Genomic DNA, 20253 nt, shown 5'->3' on the forward strand with positions numbered 1-20253 from the left:
CATTCTGTCTTCTGTATCTCTTCTCTTTCTCCTCATTCCCAAACCAGTCACGACACATAGCTGCTCCTCCCTGAGCAGGGTTCTGCCGGAGGTCTCTTCCTGTTAAAAGGGAGTTCTTCCTCCCCGCTATTAGTAAATTGTTGTTCACATGGGATCATGTAATTGTTGTGGATCTCTCACTAAAATTGTAGGGTCGTTTCTTTATCTTCCAACATAAATAGCTCTTATGGTGATACAAGAAAAAAATGTAACTGAACTGAACATAAAATTACACGCATTTATTAACATAAATAGAAAAATACAATAGGTGCCTCTAAAAATGAAATAATTAACATTTTTAGTGATGTGTGTGTGCGAGTGTGGATGTGTGTCTTTCTGTCTTTCTGTGTTCTTGGGGTTGATATCCGATTCCATCCTTTTTCTCGCATCAACAGCGTCCAGATGGGATGTTCTGCCTAAGCCATTAGACTGAAAGTTAAGCCTAATAGTTTGAATGTGCTTTAAATACCTACAGGTGGTCAATCTAGCTGTAGCCAGAGCTAGAATAAACTGAGATGTAAGAAAATATAGAACCTCTTTTCACACAGATGTTCTTTGTTTTTGCTTTACAAGTCATGAGACAAGACAGTGTTCAGGAAATCTTTTCTTATAAATGCTCCAAAATATCTTTCCTACACTGCAAAATCTCTGTGTGTAATCAATCCCCCCGTTATTACCCTTTGTTCTGAAAATCCTTCAGAGAAGGAGCAACCACTTAGAACAACTCTCATGTAAGAGGAAGAGAAAGCATGGCCAGGAAAAAAAGAATAAAAACAATTATAGAAAACCTGTGGCAATTCACATCATGCCACTGCTTTGGTCTTTGGCCTGGAAAAAAAGAAGAAAAAAACATTGCACTGAGGCACATCCATTTCTGTTTGCTCCCAGAAACAAATGCTAACTTTTCCACTGCGCCGCAACAGTTTACTGGAGCACTTCGATCACGTTACAATGGCAGAACTCATGAGACGCCTGCTGTCACCCAATAAAGCTTCCATGTCTAGCAGAGGAACTGGCAATCGTGAATACGAGTAAAACGGCTTCATTGCAGGCTTGCACATTTCAGACAAAGCATACAGATTTTTCAGAACAACGTAATAAGTAAAGTTTACTTAGACTAGAAAGTGCTCTTTAAAATTCTAAATGGTCTGCACTTATGAGGCACCTCTTAACCTTAGCAGTTCTACAAAGTGCTTTATAATGTGCTTCTCATTCACCCATTCACTCACACACTATTGGTGGCAGAGCTGCCATCCAAGCCTCTGGCCTGCCATCTGGTGTTTTCCAAAGTCACTTGGTCAAGTTGGAAATGCCTGGGATGGACCCTAAGATTAGAAGACAACCTGATCAAACTACAAACAGCATTAGGAAGCCTCATAGTGTTCTTACAATAGCACTACACAAAAGGACAGCAAACTCTAGTGTTACCATGCTTTTCAGTACCTTTTTACCTTCTTATCTTGTCTTTGACACCCAGCTCTAAAGTAAATCTTAAAGCCAATCACAAACTTTCTCCAATTAACTTGGTAGTTGTGTGATTCTGATGTTTTAATACTTTTTAAACAAAGTAAGTCTGTAGATCAGAACAATTTCAGTGTTTTTCCACTGCAAGAATATGGAAAATACAACATAATTCCTCCTTGTTAACTGACCATTAATCACACAGCCCTATTAAAAAGAGAAAGACCCACAGAATAAAATGGACTGTGAGCGTAAGAGACATTGCCGCTGCCTTTGCACTTTGCTTCAGTCCAAAACACAGCTAGACGAGATAAATAAACACTTACAGAGAGGAAGAAGAGCAGCCTACTGTGCCCTTAGCAGCACTCGTTAAACCTAATAGGTCACGCTGCTCCAGCCAGGCTCCACTGACACCCCTAATAGAAGCCTGCATGGTTAAAGGACCATGAAGACCATTAGGGCACTTCAAAGTTCACCCCACTACATTAGGGCCCCGCTGATGTGGCAAAGAGGGGACAGATCCAATTCCTCATTCAGTACTTTATTTTTCCATCAGTTGACCTGTCAGTCAGTCTGCCCTAATAAACAAGTAGATGCCTGAGCTGCTCATTAAGGGCCATCGTTAGCCAGGCTAAGGCTGTAAATGAGTGCTTATATCAGCTTTCAGCAAAGATTTCTTATAGGTCATATTTTAGAGCTGGCACTTGCAGTGTTAAATGATCCCTTGGTTTGAAAAGAAAGCTGCTGCTTGCACTGTAAATCAAATTTCTGCACACATTTTTGGGCCAATGAAGAGACCCGCAAACTGTAAAGGACTGTAGCCGAAGCAAAAAGACGTGCAAGCTCTCCAGTAAAAGGCCTCACTCCTAACAGGCTTAGACATGCGAATTCACACCAGTCATGTTCACTGCTCTGAAACCAAAGGATACCGCGCTCAAATAAGGAGTTGTCATTGTTAATCTAAAGAAGCTGATTTGTTGATTCTGCCCTATGGGAAGTATAAGCAGCAGCAGTCCCCTGTTGTGGCTGTACATCAATGCGGGGGAGTAGGCAGCAGAAGATAAATGTCCAGCAAAACATCCCAGTAAATAACTCAGATTTATAATTTTTGACACACATAAGAAACTAATCCTCAAGAGGATAAATAATGAATGATCTAAGAGAACTGACATCTGTTTTTAAGTAGGCTCTACAACTAAAGAAGGAAAACTGACAAAGAGCGTGATCGAGAAATGTGATGATACTGCCTAGAATACATTTTGTGACTTGCTGTAGTATCCAATGAAAATTTTGCCTCACAAAAACAGAAATCACTGGGGCCCAAAATGTGTTGTGTCTGCACAAGAGCATGACATGTCACAGGTTATTGTGTTTGCAGTAGGAGATAAATGTTGCAGGAGGATATGGCTCACAGCTGAGATTAGAGAGGCGAGCGGGTGAAGCATATATACCTGCCTTCCCTGGGCTCCTTCTAATGGGGTCTTTGGCTATGAGCCAGCCTTTGCTATTACCTTTAACTGAACTATCATTGAGATCAGTTTCATGTCTTTTCATGCTCATACAGAACATCTGCAGTGTTGTAAATTTGCATTTACAGCAGTTATACCTGACGGGCACATGTGTTTTCTACTTACTGTTACTGTCTGCAAGAAAGAAAAAGTGTTGAACTTTTTCAAAGGATCTAAACCAAGTATTATTCTCCTTGTTGACTTAATTAATTTCAATTAAATTATCTATCTATCTATCTATATATATATATATATATATATATATATATATATATATATATATATATATATACATACATACATAAAGCGATAGATCTTTCAGTCCAATTCTACTTTTTCTACATAATCCATCATACAAAATGTAATCAAATGGAAAAGTCTCTTTTTTTTAACTTGTTTTATCAGTTTTAATCTTTTAACTTTATGCATCGAGCAAAAATTTAATTATATGCAACATTCTCTGACTTGAATAAATTAGTTTAACATTTAAACCTATTCTCTGCACATTCCAGCACATAAAATAAAATATTTTTTGTGTTTACACTCACTCTTTCAAATAGATGCAAGTAAAACACAGCAGGAAATAAATAAAGTCAAAGACTCAGCGGTCCTGTTGCTCTATTTTCACCTGTAAAGCAGGACTGCGGTAGGCGGAGGTTTACCCTGGTGCAGGTGTGCCGCGGTCAGTTGAAGAATCCGCGAGTTTCTCTGTGAATTTCCCATAAAGTTGTAGCGCACTCGGTGCTTGCTCGGAAGTTTAGGGGGGTTTTTTTCGCTGTAAAAAGAAATTTTCTTCCCACGCACGATGGACGCTAATGTTTTTGTCACTTTTTATGGAATCAAACTCAAAGTAAGGTCAGTACTTCCACGCTTTAAACGCTGCACGCTCATACTCTCTCCCACAATTGATATGTGATCCATTGTTGATCTGCACACAGCTGTTGTCACTAACGGCGCACTCGCTTACGTCACTGTCGTGAGACATTCTCGCAAAAAATCACGGTTTTAGTAACGCAGTAATGCAGCGTTCCTACGGGAAAGTAACGGTAATCTAATTACCGTTTTTGCAATAGTAATCCCTTACTTTACTCGTTACTTGAAAAAAGTAATCAGATTAACGCGTTACTGCCCATCTCTGTACATATATATATATATATATATATATATATATATATATATATATGTATATGTATATGTATATATATATATATATATATATATATATATATATATATATATATATGTATATGTACAAATCAAAACAACGGTGCCTCAAGGTGCTTTATCCTACAATAATAGAGAGAAAACTCCAACAATCAGACAACTCCCTATGAGCAAGCTCTTGGCAAGAGTGGTAAGGAAAAACTTCCTTTTAACAGGAAGAGACCTCTGGCAAATATGGTGTAAGGGAGGCAAAGGTTAGGGGAGGGACACGGGACAAACTCAGCACTTAGTACTCAAGTGGGATTATTGTCAAAAATGGAGATTCCCAACTAATGGGCCACAATTAGTCCTGCTAACAGTCACTGCCAGGCTACAAAGAAACAATATAATTTGACAAAAAGACCCTCAGAAGATACAGAAAAGGCTCTCCTGTGAACTTAACCTTGGCAGAGTCTCTCTTTGCTGCATTTTCTCATCTCCACATGTCCAGCAACAACACACAGTCTTTTGTAGGTATGCAACACAACAATCTTTCTCAAACCAAAATTTGAATGTTGTCATGAAAACTTTGGTGAATATAGGAAGTAATCATCATGAAAGACAGTAAATAATAACTTTATTTACTATTTACTATTAAATAATAATAAAGTTAAATTTCCATTCACACGTTCTTCCAAGGTTTATTTGTGCAATAGCAGCAACAAATTTGCCAACTTCCGCTTATCCAATTCAGGGTCATGGCTGCCGTCACAGGTGAGAGGCGGGGTAGACCCTGGACAAGTTGCCAGTCTGTCGCAGGGCTACTTTGCCAACTCGAAAAAACAAAACTCCCGATTGAAAGCCTAAACGAAGGCCCAGGTGAGAGCAAGCATACTTGGAAAGGAAAGCACAGTACACATGCGCTGGGTTGTCTTCAGCCATCAGCTGATGGTGGCCACGAAACACGCCACGGTCAGAAGCTGCTTGACAGCCATCTCTGTGGTCTGTAACCATGGAGATGGCCTGGCTGCAGTTCCCATCTTTCACTGGCTCTCACTAATAAAATCTAGTTTATTACAGTGTGGAAATGTCTAGTGTGGCTTTTTGACATGCTAACATAAATATAGAGGCAAAGGATTTAAAGTGGTACTGGCACGTGGGTGTAGGTTTGGGCAGGCTAAAAAAGAGATGAACAGCATCAATGTAAAAAAAAACTGGGTTAGTGGGTTAAACCAGCACTCATGTACTGTTATAGGGACTGTTAAGACACAAGAATAAAAGTGCATATTTGCAGAAGCATTACACTGGAAGAACAGCCTGGTTGGGTTTATAACAGCAGCTTTTTGCATTTACTAGACACGTGTTGTAGAACATGAATAATACGACGGATAAAACATGCTTCGACTGTGAGCTGGCATGCTGTAGCCATGAATGACTCACTGTGGTGATTGCTGTAGTTTTTTACTCTGCCTGAGTCAACATACTGAAAGCCTGACTGCAAGTTCCACCCCAACACCCTTCAAGTTTGCTATCAGCCTGTGTTTTTAACCCCTCTACGTCTTCGCTCTGGAGCAGCCTTTCGTCTCTCCGCTCAGCAATATGCTTCCAATTATGAATCCTGTGTATATGGGGATAGTAAAGCGTTCTTCTGATTTATTACGCGCTCAAGCTCAGTTTTGTTCAGTGCATTTGCACATGGATCCCTCCTGCTGCAGGGCTCAAAGGTCAGACATACACAACAATTGACCTCTCGAGGACTCATGTGCGCTGTGTCACTCTGGATGTGATTGACAGGCAGAGATGATGGCTCAGCAGCGAAAGCCAAGAGGCCGACGCAAAAGCTGCCAAGCGCTGCATTAGCCTCACGTTGTGTGGAAACTTTGGAACGCAGAAACACAAGACAAACAGTGAAACAAAAATAAAACAAACAAAAAAAACCCGACAATGATACTAATCCCAAGGAGGCTCCAGCACTCACTATCACCAGATTCATGGCCGGCCACTAAACTTTATTTTTCTCATTTGTAACCATAGAACACTTTGCGGTCCTCTCACATGGGTTTGCTGGGGCCATCTATTTGTAGTCATCTGTCCCACGGACTGAAAACACATGCTCCACAAGTGAGTCACAGATCTCTCAAGCCAGTGGTGATGCTTGGCCTGAGAAGCAACTCATCCCCGTAGACTAATTTCCCGGCCTTTCTCGCTTACTTCCTGTTTCATGTTGGGCCGTAGGCACCGCATTGTGCGTCACAAGTGCGGCCTGGTCAAGTCCAAAACTGCTGTTTCTGTGGGACAGTTCTGATGTGCTATACCACAACACTGCACAGGGACCTAGAGCATTACCGAAGCTATTATGCTGTCATATGCATTTCCTAGATCCTTACATTTCTATGAGGGTTTTTGTGGATAGATGTGAATCATCTCCCGTGGTATAGTTTCTGCTAAACTGTCCTCAAGGGCTTCTTGTTGAGCACTTCAGCTCTGCACCGGATGTAACACCTTTCACACTGGATCAGCAAAACACAAAAGAGAAACCCAAGTTTTATGTTAAAGAGTGGGTTATTACATGCAGGAAAACGACTCTCTGATTCCACTGGGAAGCTAACCACCCATAAATCACCAAGCAATGAAAGTTTCCTCTCCAAACAGAGGGCTAAAACAAACTGAACATGGAACCCCTCGGCCTCACCTCACCCCCATCCTTCACTCCTTCGCTCTCCTTCCCGGTAGGAATTTTTATGAGGAAAGAAGATATGCGGCGGTGCAAACATACACTCGAGCAAAGAGGTAACTGCTACGACATCAATCCTTTAAGATGACCCTTTACTATAACAAACCGAATAAATAAACAAATAATAATAAATAACTCTAACAATATTTTAAGACCTTTTAGGTTCTTAATCAGTAATGAATGGACTTCAAATCCAACCCCAGTAACTCATAACTGGAGAACAAAGGCGTATTCTCAAATAATGCCTTACAGGGTTTTGTTCTTCTATTAGAAAATCCAAAAGTTCTGGCAGCACCAATTAATATGGAAAATAATCACACACTGAAAGCAGTTTTTTCTTAAAACCACAAACTGTCAATTCATTTCACTAACTCAAAGCAAAAATGTTTCTTTTGGTGTTCTTCCCTTGTATGAAAGAACTCTCAAATGGAGATCAAAGATGCCAGATTTTGAATTTCAGCTGGTTTTAGTTTGATTTCATGGGTCCAAATGTGTGTCGAGCTATGATATCCCAGAGGCAGAACAGCAGAAGGATATCACAATAAATGTCACAGTACACTGTCTCCCGCGACTTTGTGCAGTGCTTTTTGGAGCCTCATTAACATATAACGATGTGACCCGAGCGTGCTGCAGAGAGTAAACACCCATGATGGGGAAGCGCTGCTGAACACCTGTAAGGCTTCACTGCTGAGATCCTGAGCAGATCCGAACATTTCAAATGACAGCAAAGGGAGTGGAGGGGGCACAAGCATACACAAACTGCTACTGGTGCTTAAGTCATTAACAGAAGGTCAAATGCAAAACGTGCTTAAAGCACCACATTGTTTAAATTTGCTTCACAGTCATGTCATGTTTGCAGGATTAAAACAATCAGGCCTCTTGAGAGGTTTTTCACTGTTTACAGATCTGATGAAATGTTACACTTTAACACATCCACTGGCGATGCTGCGTTTTGTGGCGATCCTTTATGCCATTTTAAAATACAAAACAACCTAATCTATAGACATTAAAGATGACAGATTTACACTCTGGGATCGACGTTAAAACACTCGCTACACAAAAGACCCTTCTTGTTCATGCTTAAAGAAGAAAATGTAGCCTCAAGAGAAGTGCATGGAGCAGGAGTAGGAATGCTACTGCCCTCATGTGGTGAATTAAGTCCCTGCTGCCTTAAAATAACCACAATTTTAAATAAATTGGCGTTATTCACAACTAATTTAACATCTACAGTGATGCGTGAAAGTGAATTTATTGGAACACGTGCAAAAATAAATGGACATAAGACACAAATGGAGTTGGAACAATTATTAATTAAAAGCTCTTCTTCTCTCAGCACAACCTGCTGACGCGTGTGAGGTAATCACCCTTTCAGCTAAATACATTTGGCATTTTTGTAACAAGTGGTAAGTAAAAAAAAAAAGTGCCCCAAAGTGCAAATACAAATGGGTTCTTTGTTAATTTTTTAAAAAGTATCTATTCCTTGGGTTTGGTTCCCTTTTGCTTGAATAATTTATCAGTCATTTCTCTGATAATGTTCAGTTACAAGAAATGGACTGAAAATGAGTGAAAAAGCAGCCAATGCCCTAAGAAACTTTCAGAAAGCTCAGAGAACTATTGATCAAGAGTACTTTCAAAATGACAAGAAAGTCTGGCTTGAAAGCAACACATACATTAAATTCCTTAAATACTGCAGAGTGAATAATAATGCTGCGGTTTCCAAAACCTCCAAAATAACATCCCGGTGAGCTCTAATAATTGAACTTGGACTGATTCAGTTTGGCAACAATTCACTTAACACCGATGGTTACTGTTTGGGACCATTTTTTAATGCCTTTGGCATTTCTGGAACAAGAAACGAAGCTGTACATTCTTCTTTTATTTGAGGTGGCAGTAATGAGCTCCAGTATATGGTAATGAGGCAGCGAAACTAAAAGAAGTCAGCTGGTCATTGTTTGGTACACCTTGAGCTTAACAATTATTCATGCATGTGTAAAAGTGCACTCTTAATAGGGTCATTAGGAAAATTGTGATCATATGTTGGGTCGGGTTGAGTTTTTGAGAGACTGTGAACAGTGTAAATGGTTTATAAAGAAAGGATGAACACAAATTATACATACAATTAGAAATGATAGATTGTATAATAAGACTGAATAACAAACCAGGTTAAAAATTAGAGTATTTTTCAACATGCTCTGATTGGCATGTAAAATGATACGATGCCTCATTTAGAACTAAAGTAAGTGAGTGCTGCAGTAACCCACTGTACCATTAACATGACTATAATATTATGAGCTGCTATATATTCATTTTTGCTGTAAAACTAGCCAAATGACAAAGACGAATGACAAACCTAATGTTGGTCATCCATTTTTTCTTAAAAAAAGCAAAAAAGCAAAAAAACCTCACATCACGCAGATAATCGTAATCACACTGGATATACAGTCTGTGTGTGGCATTCCCGTCTTGCCCTGGGGAATCCCAAGCACAGATTAGTGAGGATGATTTAAAGTATTAAAGTATGGATGATATAACCTGCATCAGTTCATTTTGCTTTAGTTGCTAAATCCAGTTATAAAGTATGCTATATTGTCACATATATACTGTAGGATGCCTGCAGTAGATGACTGTAGGCAGCTGTGTTATGTTGAGGTTAATCCAATCGTTTAAAGTGAAGCAAATACTGATTTTCTTCATGTTTGGCAAATCTAACCTTTTATTAAGAAAATCAGTCTCAGTTAAACAACAACATATGACATATTATACTATTTATTTAGCAAAACCTACACCGGCATTCAAAAGCAGCATGTAATAACTACAATCCTGCTGCGTCTATAGGAATTAAGAGGGTGAGTAGCAGCTGGGTTCTGCTAATTGTATGCATCATCACCAGGAAGTGTGAACATCTCTGTAAAAGCTGAAATTTGAACCATTTGCTGATCTGCAGCATTCAGGTGTGGTGGTAATAAAATCCCAAAAAGGAAATAAATCATATCTTAGTTGACATACGAGACCAAAGTGGAAATGTTTGACCAAGATGCACAGTGCTGTGTTTGATAAAAATCAAAAGCAAATCGGCACAAACACTTTGTGCCAACTGTCAAGCACGATGGTGCAGGGTGCTTGATTTGTGCTTGTTTTGCGGTCTCTGAACTCCTCTGTGAACCAAAGAACGGGATAACTATCCCAACCACATCAGAAAATCTACAGCAGAATGGCTTCAAAACACCAGAGTTATGTTTAAATAACTATATGACATGATGTGATGTGTCATTTGTTTCATCTCAAGTTGTATTTACCTAATTTTAAGACCTGCTAAGGACTTTTTCATTATCTACAAACAGAATAGAATAGTCATTTTGTTAGGTGCAACAAATTTTATACTGCATCTCTCCTATGATCATCAGAGTGTTATCAGTTCAAGTTATTATAGCGTATGAGTGGGGGGTTAAAGGGGTTTAAAAAAAGCGGTTCCTTCCTGGCCTTCTTCCTAAGATAGTTAGCTCTATTGCTATCACACGCTGTGTACTCTATTATCTCCTGATATGTAAAACCTGAGAATTGACAGAGGGTGCCATTTCTTTGTACCTCCTTATTTTGTTCTTTGTTTGGTTTCAGTAAAAGGTTTTCTGCTGTCATCATGACAGCTGAGGAGCTGAAGCCTGGTTAATTTTTTTTTATTTTAGATGGAGAAGAATTCTAAGTGACATCAACAGAGCCAAGAACCACAAAAGGTTGGTGCAACTGTTGAGCTGAAGCTTGAAATTCGACTACTTGTTAGACAAAAGACAGATTCAGTGTGGGCATTTAAGAAGACAGACAGATTTAAACATGCAAAGAACTCTTTACCTTTTTTGACAGTGGAGGTAAAGAGCAAGGGGTGAATCTGAGAGACACTGTACATTCGTGCTGTAGCAGCTTGTTAGGAGATAAAGGCTCCCTGAAAACAAAACCTGCTTTTTGACCTTTTTAACTCTAGGGGAGGGGTGGGGGCTAATTCATAAACTAAACATTCTGCTGTAGTCAATAAAACATGAAGCTAACCCATAACTCATCAGGAACGCGTTTACTAAAACAGAATATTATCTGTCTGTCACCACTGAGAACCTAAATAATCCACAGAAGTTCTGGAAAATCATTAAGTCTCTTTCAGTGAGTAAAAGCTCCCATGCTCTACCCACCTATGTTTTTAAGGATTCTGTTCCTGTTTATGATAGGAAGGAGATTATGAATTGTTTTAACAAGCACTTTATATCTTCTGGCTCTTTGTTTGACTCTCTGAACCCAGTCTCTGTAAAATCTGGCACAAACCTTCCGGTGTACACTGGTCAGCCATTTAACTTTGTTCCTTTCTCTGTGCAGGAGGTCTGTAAAGCTCTTAAACTGTTAGATCCTAGAAAATCTCCAGGGCCAGACTTACTAGATCCTTACTTCTTGAAACTGGCAGCTGATTTTGTAGCAGAGCCTTTCACAACACTTTTCAACCTCACACTGGATACGAATAAAATTCCCTCAGTATGGAAATCAGCTTTTGTTGTTCCTCTATTAAAAGGGGGCGACCCAGCAGTGTTAACTAATTACAGACCAATATCTAATCTATCTGTGCTGGCCAAAGTTCTTGAAGCTCTTGTGTGTGAGCAGTTAAAGGAGTTTTTGCACATCAATGCCATTTTATCTGAATATCAATCAGGCTTTAGGAAGAATCACAGTACTATCACAGCTGCAATTAGAGTGGTAAATGATATTACTATTGCACTTGATAAAAAACAACACTGTGCATCCCTTTTTATTGATTTGTCAAAAGCATTTGACACTGTTGATCATTGTATTTTAAAACTTAGACTCTTCCAGTCAGGACTCTCTGAGAGAGCAGTGGCATGGTTCTCAAACTACCTCAGTAACAGGACTCAGTGCATTAAATCTGACGGTCTATGTTCTGACTTTGTTACAGTGCACAGCGGAGTGCCACAGGGTTCTGTATTAGGTCCCCTTCTATTTATCATTTACGTAAACAATCTTAGTCTACATGTGCCAGATGCAAACTTGCACTTCTATGCTGATGATACAGTTATTTACAGCTGTGGTTCAACTCTTGTCCAATCCATCGACTCCTTGCAGAAAGCCTTTTCTGCTGTCCAGCACTCATTACATCAGCTTAAACTTGTTCTCAATGCAGACAAAACAAAGCTCATGTTGTTTTCTAAATCAAGGAGACGAGCCCAAACAATCCCATCAGTAACCACTCTTGAAGGTAATAAAATAGAGTTGGTTCACACCTATAAATATCTGGAAATCTTAATTGATGACTCGCTTACCTTTTTATTTTCAAAATAAGTTGTGTTTCTCTTTTAATACAAAGAAGCGGCTTGTTGCTGCAACATTCTTGCCTGTGCTGGATTATGGTGATATTCTATATATGAATGCTTCTGCTCAATGTCTTCGAATGGTTGATTCTGTGTATCATGCTTCTCTGAGGTTCATCACCAACTGTAAATTTCAGACTCACCACTGTGAGTTATACTCTCAGGTAGGATGGCCTGCTTTGGTAAGTCGGAGGAACTCTCATTTATACAGTTTTATATATAAGGCGATACTTGGGTTGCTGCCTTCTTATATATGTTCCCTGCTTGTAATGAAACATGCTGGTCGGTATTCTCTTCGTCCGCATGGTTACTTGTTGCTTTCTGTTCCATTTGCCCGAACTGAACTTGGTAAAAGAGCTTTTGTCCATTTAGCACCCTCGGCCTGGAACAAACTGCAGAAGGAATGGAAAATGACTGAATTCATTTCATTAAGTGATTTTAAATCTAAACTACGAATCCTTGAGGCCAAGTCCATAACATGCAACTGTTTCAATTAGATTGATTGTCATTTTAACTGACTTTTTATTTTATTTGAATTTTATTGAATTTTATTTTTATTTTATTTGTATTCTTTCACTTATTGTTGCATGTGTGTTGTTGCTGCCTGTGTTTGAGTAATTTCTGTAACTGTGAGACATCTGCTGCTGCCTATCTTGGCCAGGTCTCCCTTGAAAAAGAGGTTTTTAATCTCAATGGGATCTTCCTGGTTAAATAAAGGTTAATAAATAAATAAATAAATACTGAGATCATCAAAGGAGCCAAAGGGTTGTTTTCCCAGAGATTTCTTGTTGTAACCAGAGGCGTCGCCCTCTGCTGGCTGTAAGAGAGACTGAAGACTTTACAGGCATCACCTCGCTTTTCAAACGATTAAGTTATGTCCACCTCTCAGAAATGTTCTACAATGTGAACCCTTTCAAGTTGACTTCAACATTAAATTGCTGTTACAGAATTCTTCCATAAATTCAGGATTCTCTCAGCGCCATCTGTCTTCTGCACAAAGTCTGTGGGAACCAGCATTTACAAGCCACAAAATACAGCCTATGTACTTTGCACAATCGGTTTGCTTGCATATGCAAATAGAAAGATTAACTGTTAGTAGCACAACCCTCAAACACTATAGCAAGCTAACAAGCAACACACAGCAGGAATGAGGTTGCAAGCACTACTCTAAAAATATTTATGTTACAGAATAAGCATTTTTGCTTCTCTTTGGATATCACTTACCAGTTGCTATGATCTTGTGTTTTCCCCTCCAAATGGCTACATTTTGCTGAAAATGTGGATTTGTTACTAAATGTCAAACAAAGCCATACTTGGGTTTTTAGTAGGCTTTGTCATGCACGCTGTTTGGAGGGAGTATGCAAAAAGGTATGCAGTAAAAAAAGAAGATGAAAAAAAGACCACATTTAAATAAATAAATAAAAAATAAAAAATAGGATGGCAAAACAAGTGAAAATTCATGTATGTAGGAACTAACCTTCATTTTTACCCATGTTAAACAGTTTTGTGTCTTTTCAATTTCCATCGGTTTCTTTGCTCTGAATACTAATGCAAATTCCACAAATGAAGGGTTTCATTTTCATCCCTACCATGCTTTTTTGTTGCATTGCATGCCTCCCCTTTTTTTCCTTTGATGTATTCTTCTGCCATTTTCTGAGGCTGCTGCAATAGATCAATGTCCACAGGCATTTCTAATCAATACCTTTACTTTTTTTTGCAAATAAAATCAATGCACTCCAGCAATATGGTTGAGATTGATTTCGTTACAAAAGCTACACCCGGAGTCATATAAATATATATATGGACACTAAAGGCTAATGGCATTTTCTTATGGTTTGGCTATTCAGCAAATAAAACCCCTTCTTTGTTTCCAGACTTCAGTAGCACAGAAGAATAATTTCATGTGGGAAATGTGTAACAGTCACATGTATCCTATAAATGATCATAAATGTGACATAAGCTCTTAAAAGTTAAGCTAGTTAGTGATCTAGACTTGATAAGCAATAATCTTTTAACAAACACTTGTTTTTAATTATCCTGTGATGCAATATCATTACTTACCAGTGTCTTTATAAACTGGGTCGAGCTTTCATTTAAAAAAAGAAAACGAAAATGGTGTGAAATTGTGCAACCAGCTTGAGAAAACACACGGGAAGGGTCAGGTAAAATGCCATTTATGTAACTTACTTTTCAAGAATCTAATACAAAGGCATACACATTTCACCACCAAGAACCACATATAACCACTAATGCAATAAAACATCACCATACAAACAGGAAAAAAAGAATTAGAGTAGTTGGCTTTGAAGCTTGGGAGAGATCACGGAGAGCCACAAGCTCACATGCATACAAATAGGCTCATACACATTCATAAAGAGCATTCAGTACACACACACACACACACACACACACACACACACACACACACACACACACACACACACACACACACACACACACACACACACACACACACAAATAAACAGAGCTTATATAATACAGCATTGAAGAAGTGTGGCTGTAAAAAAGGCATGTGGAGGAAGGGAGGTTATTACATTATACAGTATGAAAGGGGAAAGGATAACAGCCAGAGTTTACAAGAAACACATTTTTCATTTTTACAGTCAAGCCAACTTTACTTAATATAAATATTCTTCATCCAAAAGTCAGTGCAGTGCCTTCTGCTCAGGCTTCACCTGGTCCTCATCCCCGGTCCACTTTACACCCAATCTGCTCAAGACCTGGTCCACAAATTACCCTTTCCACACAAATCTTTTTTTTCTTTTCTTTTTTTTTTAAACATCAGTTTTCTCTCTAGTCTAGTCTCAATGCAATGTGTGTCTCTCTATGTCTGTGTGTGTGTTTGTATATTTTTTTAAATCACCCAGTACCTCAAAAGTCCAGCTGTGAAGTACAAGAGTTTGTTTTTCTACCAATTAGCCAATAGAAAAAGAGATCCACAAAATTTACAAATGTCCATTTTTTTTTTCTTCTTTTCTCCTGAATTCCCTTTTTGTTTTTTAGAGAAAAAAAAAAGAAGTTTGTGGATGGAGCAGCTCTACTGGATTCCCCTGAAGAGACACATTGCAAAAACCATGGCAAAAAGCTGAGGAAAGAGGGAACGAAAAAGAAATAATGAGCACACATACAGAAAATCCCTCCCTCCCAAATTGTTAATAGAAATAAATACACTGTACTGTCCAATATTCACCTCATTTTAAAAACCACTATGTTCTGTGATACTGAATTTTAGCACAAGGTGGCGATGTTGCTATTCAAAAAGCATAACACTGGCATATTCAGGCAAATAGCCTTGGGTTAAAGCAGCCTTGCAAATTTTCTAAAATGAATATTCAGAATACACTGGAGGCCAAAAAAAAAAAAAAAAAAAAAAAAAAAAAAAAAAGGTTGCATATTTTAAAACTTGCTCATACCTCTATGGTTAGCACCACTATGGCCAGGGCTCCAGCCACATAGATGTACAATTCGAAGTAGTCAACTACTGCAGAGTAACAACCCTGTGGACACAAAGACGTGACACTCAGCAGAGAATCAATAGGCTATAAACTTGCAGAATTACAGAGACAATTAAAGTAACATCACAGCTTCAACTGAGTGAGAGTCTGAACAAAGGCCTGACTGAATGAGTGGGAAGGAGGGCCTCCAGCCTCACTGGCTTTTAATGAGAGCTCTTTGTGTGAATGAACAGAGCGAGGCACACACGGTGGATATCTCTCATTGTTCTAATGGGCTGAAAAACAACAGGTGGAGACTGCAGTAAAAAAGCTCTTCCTATCAGCTTTCACTGTAATTACACTCAAGGCTTCCTTTGTGCACATGGAAGCCATGTGAGCAGGGATGTGGGCATGCACGTGTGTGTGTGTGCGTGTGTATATATCTCACACAAAACACACGCACACATCCACACACATACATAGCGCTGTTGTCTCTGTGCTCTACCACACAGTAAGATGGTCTTCTGTGACACCCAAAACACAGAAAAGCACTAATCAGCCATGGAGGAGTCAGCTAGTCCCTGGATGTCACCCCTCAACCGTCTTCAGCTCTAATTAAGCCTTGAGGAGGTTTAGAAGAAGGAAGTGAAAGTGAGAGAGAGAGAGAGAGAGAGAGCGAGAGAGAGAGAGAGGTCTTGACATGGTGGATGTGAAAAGTTACCTTATTATTACGGAACATCATATTGCCCGATAAGCACTGCTCCTGGCTGGTATAGGCTGACTCGGCAGTCTGAGCGGCACGCTGGCAGCAGGCTTCTGGCACCACATGATTTTGGTTCATCATCCTGAACATGCTTTCCTTAAAATCCTCTGGGCTGTTCACCCCACAGCAGTCAAACTGAGAGGAAGGAGAAGAAGAAGAAGCCCTTATTGTTAAGCGCCCATTTGCGCACTGGCCTGTGGTCCACTGTGTGCGTGCTGCAATCCAGCATGAATATTGACCTAAATGTCTCGGATTTATCTATAAAATATAGCCCTGGCTGTTAACCTTAACGTTTCCACAGACTGTTTGGTGGAAAGGGTGAGTCGGTAAAAGCTGCATTACGTCAGCTCTCTGCCATGTGTGCGGTGGTCTTACTGTAGTCATGATGGCGTTCCATGTGGAGGTGAAGACGTCGCTGTTATTGTAGCCCTGATAATGTTTCTTCAGCTCTTTGGTGAAGTACTCTCTGGTCAGCTAAAGCGAAGGCGCACATGTTAGCGTCACACAGATAACATCGGTTACTTCGAATGATTTCACTGAATTCTGGGTTGGGCTGAGTGTCATTTATATTAGGGGACTGCGCTAACTTAACACATTAAAGTCTTCTCAGGGAAATCTGGTGGTGCTACGGCAAAATCTAGTGGTGTGGAGTTACAAAGAAGTGAGCTCACCAGCAATCTGCTCCTCATATGTGTTTGGGGCTACAGACTCGAGGCTAGATTAGGCCAAATCTTTGTGGTCACACGCCTAATGAGTAATGTACCAAACAGGTTTTGACATGGAGAATTAGAGTGCATCTCTGGTTGCTGAATAGAATTTGATCCCAATTTTTAACTGTGCATCACAAGCACAACATTGTTATAGGAATGCAATGCTATAAATACAAACACTTGTGCAATACCTGAACACCGTCAAAAGAAATTTTCAGAATCATGATTTAAATTAGCAGCTGTCAGGTCCGGAAGTACAAAAAGTAAGAATCTGAGCCCTTGCGTTTTGACACTCAGCCCAACTGCAGACTTGTGATCAAAGGTGGGGTGAACTTTTTAAGAAACTTACATGCTCCCGGAATATGAAGGCTAGGATGGCAGCAGCCAGCTCTGCTAAGAAGATCAGGAGGATGAGCATGAAGAACTGCAGTAAGACAAAAGGAAAAAGGAAAGGGTCAGAAAGAGTATGACAAGGTAGATGAGAGTGAAGACAAAAAAGTGCATGTTCATGTGTTTAAAAAAGAAAAAGAAAGGAAAGTGAAAAATCGCATTTTGGTGGTGCTCACTTCACTCAGCACAAAGACAGCATACAAAATCATTTTGCTCTTTTGGCTTTCTGTTTCAAGACTGACAGAGAGAATAATCAACACACACACACACACACGAGCGAGTGGTAACACAGCTATGTTTCGACTTTGTCAGCCAACTCACAAAGAGGAGCAGACACTTGTTTTCACGGATGGCTCCACAGCAGCCCAGGAAGCCGAGGAGAAAGAGCATGCCTCCCATACCAAGGATGATGTAGACACCGGTGAATAGCAGGGGGTTGGTTGCTACGATTTCCCTGAACCCTGTGGGGTCCACCAGTACCCACACTCCCACTCCAAGGAGGAAAGAGCCCCCCAGCTGATAACGACAAAAGGCAAAGAGTACATTACTTAGACAAAATAGAAATCGACAATTCAGAAGATATAGTAGCTTTGTATCCCCAGCAACTCAAAAGATTCAACCAGAGGTCATACGGTGACTTTTTTTCTCCACTGTTAGCTATGCAAATACCACAGAGGTTGGAGGTAAAGCTAAAATAAAAGGCTGGGTATCTACAGAGCCACAGTACCTCAGTGGGGGTAAGGGTGGATAAATCTACCCCCTTGAACTACTCCTCCCAGCCTCCCCACCTGCTAAAGAAATGCAATGAGCTTCCATCCTTTCCCATCCTCCCTTTAATAAAATCCTCTCTGCAGCCACTGTGGGGTGACTCATGTGATTAAGAAAAGAAGATATTGAGTCAGGGGGAATAGATCTGAGCTTCCAACATTTTTACCCCAATCCCCTTCTTCCTGTCACCTGGGGTTTGTGCAAATGATAGCCACTCTGTGGTACGAGGAGAAGAAGCAGCCATTTTCAAGGCACTGGGCTTTAAAAGAAATGCTGCTGAGTTACACGAGTGTGAAACGGCCTTAGATAGACACACTTAAAAAAATAATAATAAAAAAAAGAAAGCTGTGAAAAGTAGTTGTTACAGTGATGCCGACAGTCAAGTTCATTCTTTGCTCTGCTGGTTGCATTATTACCCCAGCCTTGAGCAACCTCATCTAAACAGAGACTAAATGGTTTGGTTGTGCTTAATAAAGCAGGAAAAGAGACAAACCTTCTTACTCTGACCCTCCCCCGCTTTACGGCTTCAGACTAACAGGATTACCCTTGATTGTCTGATCAAGACCGATAAACTCAGGTGCCAGTCACAAACTCCACATGGCACAATGTGCCTCAGATGTGTGTCAGCACACTAAAATTTAATCAAAAGAGAATTTGATAGAATCAAGATTGCCTCATCTAATGAAATGCAAATGTGGCTCCATTAGTCAGTCAGGCAGGGAGCACGCAGAAGCCCTTCTTAAATCATTAGATTGACACAAACTTCAGAGACGGCCAGATTAAGTGTCTTTGAGAAAGAGATGAAAAAAAAAATACTCACAAAGATGAGGAAATTGAAGACAAACATGAGGTACTTGATGCAGCTGAGACAGTCCCCCTCCATGGTTGTCCCCCGTGCTGAAGCCTCTCCCTGCCCCTAAAAGAAAAGACATTAAACACAACATAAAACGTGCCACTTAATGACTCCTGCCAAATGCTCACAGTATTCCCCACTTTCCTGCACCCTGGATAAGCATTAGGCTGAAACTGCCAAGAAAAGGATGCTCTGCCAGAACCTGCTCACATTCTTAATGAGTTCTGTCAGTCAAACACACAGCACACACACGCACGCCTGTCAGCTGATTTGGTCCAATTTCAGATGAAAATCCTCATATTATCCCTTTAGGTGCATTGTCCCCAGCTATAGTCCTGGAAATCCCCAAGCAACTACGAGATTAGGCAGCACAATGTCAACCTATCTGACACATCTCATTTTAGCGTGCTCTCAAACTTAGCCGTCTGTCAGCTCCTCCTGTCTCCGGAAAAATGGCAACCCTATGTTAGTGCGACTGGAGGGGACGTCCATCTCTGAAGCATTTTAAGGAAATGAGTCCTGACAGGGGTTCCATGTTCATTAGCCGACAAGAGATGGCCTTTGCTATGGAACTTCTTCTTCTTCTTAATGTAATGAGAGGCCTTGTGCTCCCATCAGCCACCCCTCCATCTGACACAAACACACTTTGCTTGATGAAGACCCATCCTAGAAGCACTCCTGGTTAATGAAGAACACCTCTCCTGCATTAGCAGACAACACTGGGGCGACAGTGTGTATGTGGGGTGGGGTGTCTAAAAATCCATGTCCCAGTACACCTAAAAATGCAGCGTGCCCTCGCTGAAGCAAATGTTTAACCTTTCAAGCTGCAGATGAAAAGATTTCTCCCTCAGCCTTTGTGAGCTAGGGACTAGGGCTGTGCGATATGACCAAAATCTCATATCTCGATATAAGACATTTATCATCCGATAACAATATAAATCACAAAACTTTAACATTTTCTGTAAATTCTGTGAATCTCGGGCAGCTCGACTTGAGTGAAGTGTTTCCAGCTGGGCGTTGTGTACCTGGAGTCAAGTGTTTTAACCGATGCATGAAACGATACATTTTA

The 20253-nt window shown here is 40.1% G+C and overlaps 1 protein-coding gene across 1 annotated transcript in view; it reads right to left on the reverse strand.

Moving 5' to 3' along the window:
- Nucleotides 1-14403: 14403 nt before the first annotated feature.
- The window catches only part of tspan18b (tetraspanin 18b), a 35782-nt gene continuing 29932 nt past the window's right edge, over nt 14404-20253 (reverse strand). Inside the window, exons 3-9 of the mRNA XM_085412512.1 lie at nt 19152-19247; nt 17885-18079; nt 17523-17597; nt 16839-16937; nt 16422-16598; nt 15680-15763; nt 14404-15351 (exon numbers count right to left, since the gene is read on the reverse strand). Of these exons, the coding sequence (XP_085268638.1) occupies nt 15304-15351; nt 15680-15763; nt 16422-16598; nt 16839-16937; nt 17523-17597; nt 17885-18079; nt 19152-19247 (774 nt within the window). The 3' untranslated portion in view covers nt 14404-15303. The remainder of the gene's footprint in view (nt 15352-15679; nt 15764-16421; nt 16599-16838; nt 16938-17522; nt 17598-17884; nt 18080-19151; nt 19248-20253) is intronic.

The sequence above is a fragment of the Rhamphochromis longiceps genome, linkage group LG7 (genome assembly GCF_057381845.1).
Source record: "Rhamphochromis longiceps isolate RC_006_pf linkage group LG7, R_longiceps_female_GT1.1, whole genome shotgun sequence".
NCBI classification, from domain to species: domain Eukaryota; kingdom Metazoa; phylum Chordata; class Actinopteri; order Cichliformes; family Cichlidae; genus Rhamphochromis; species Rhamphochromis longiceps.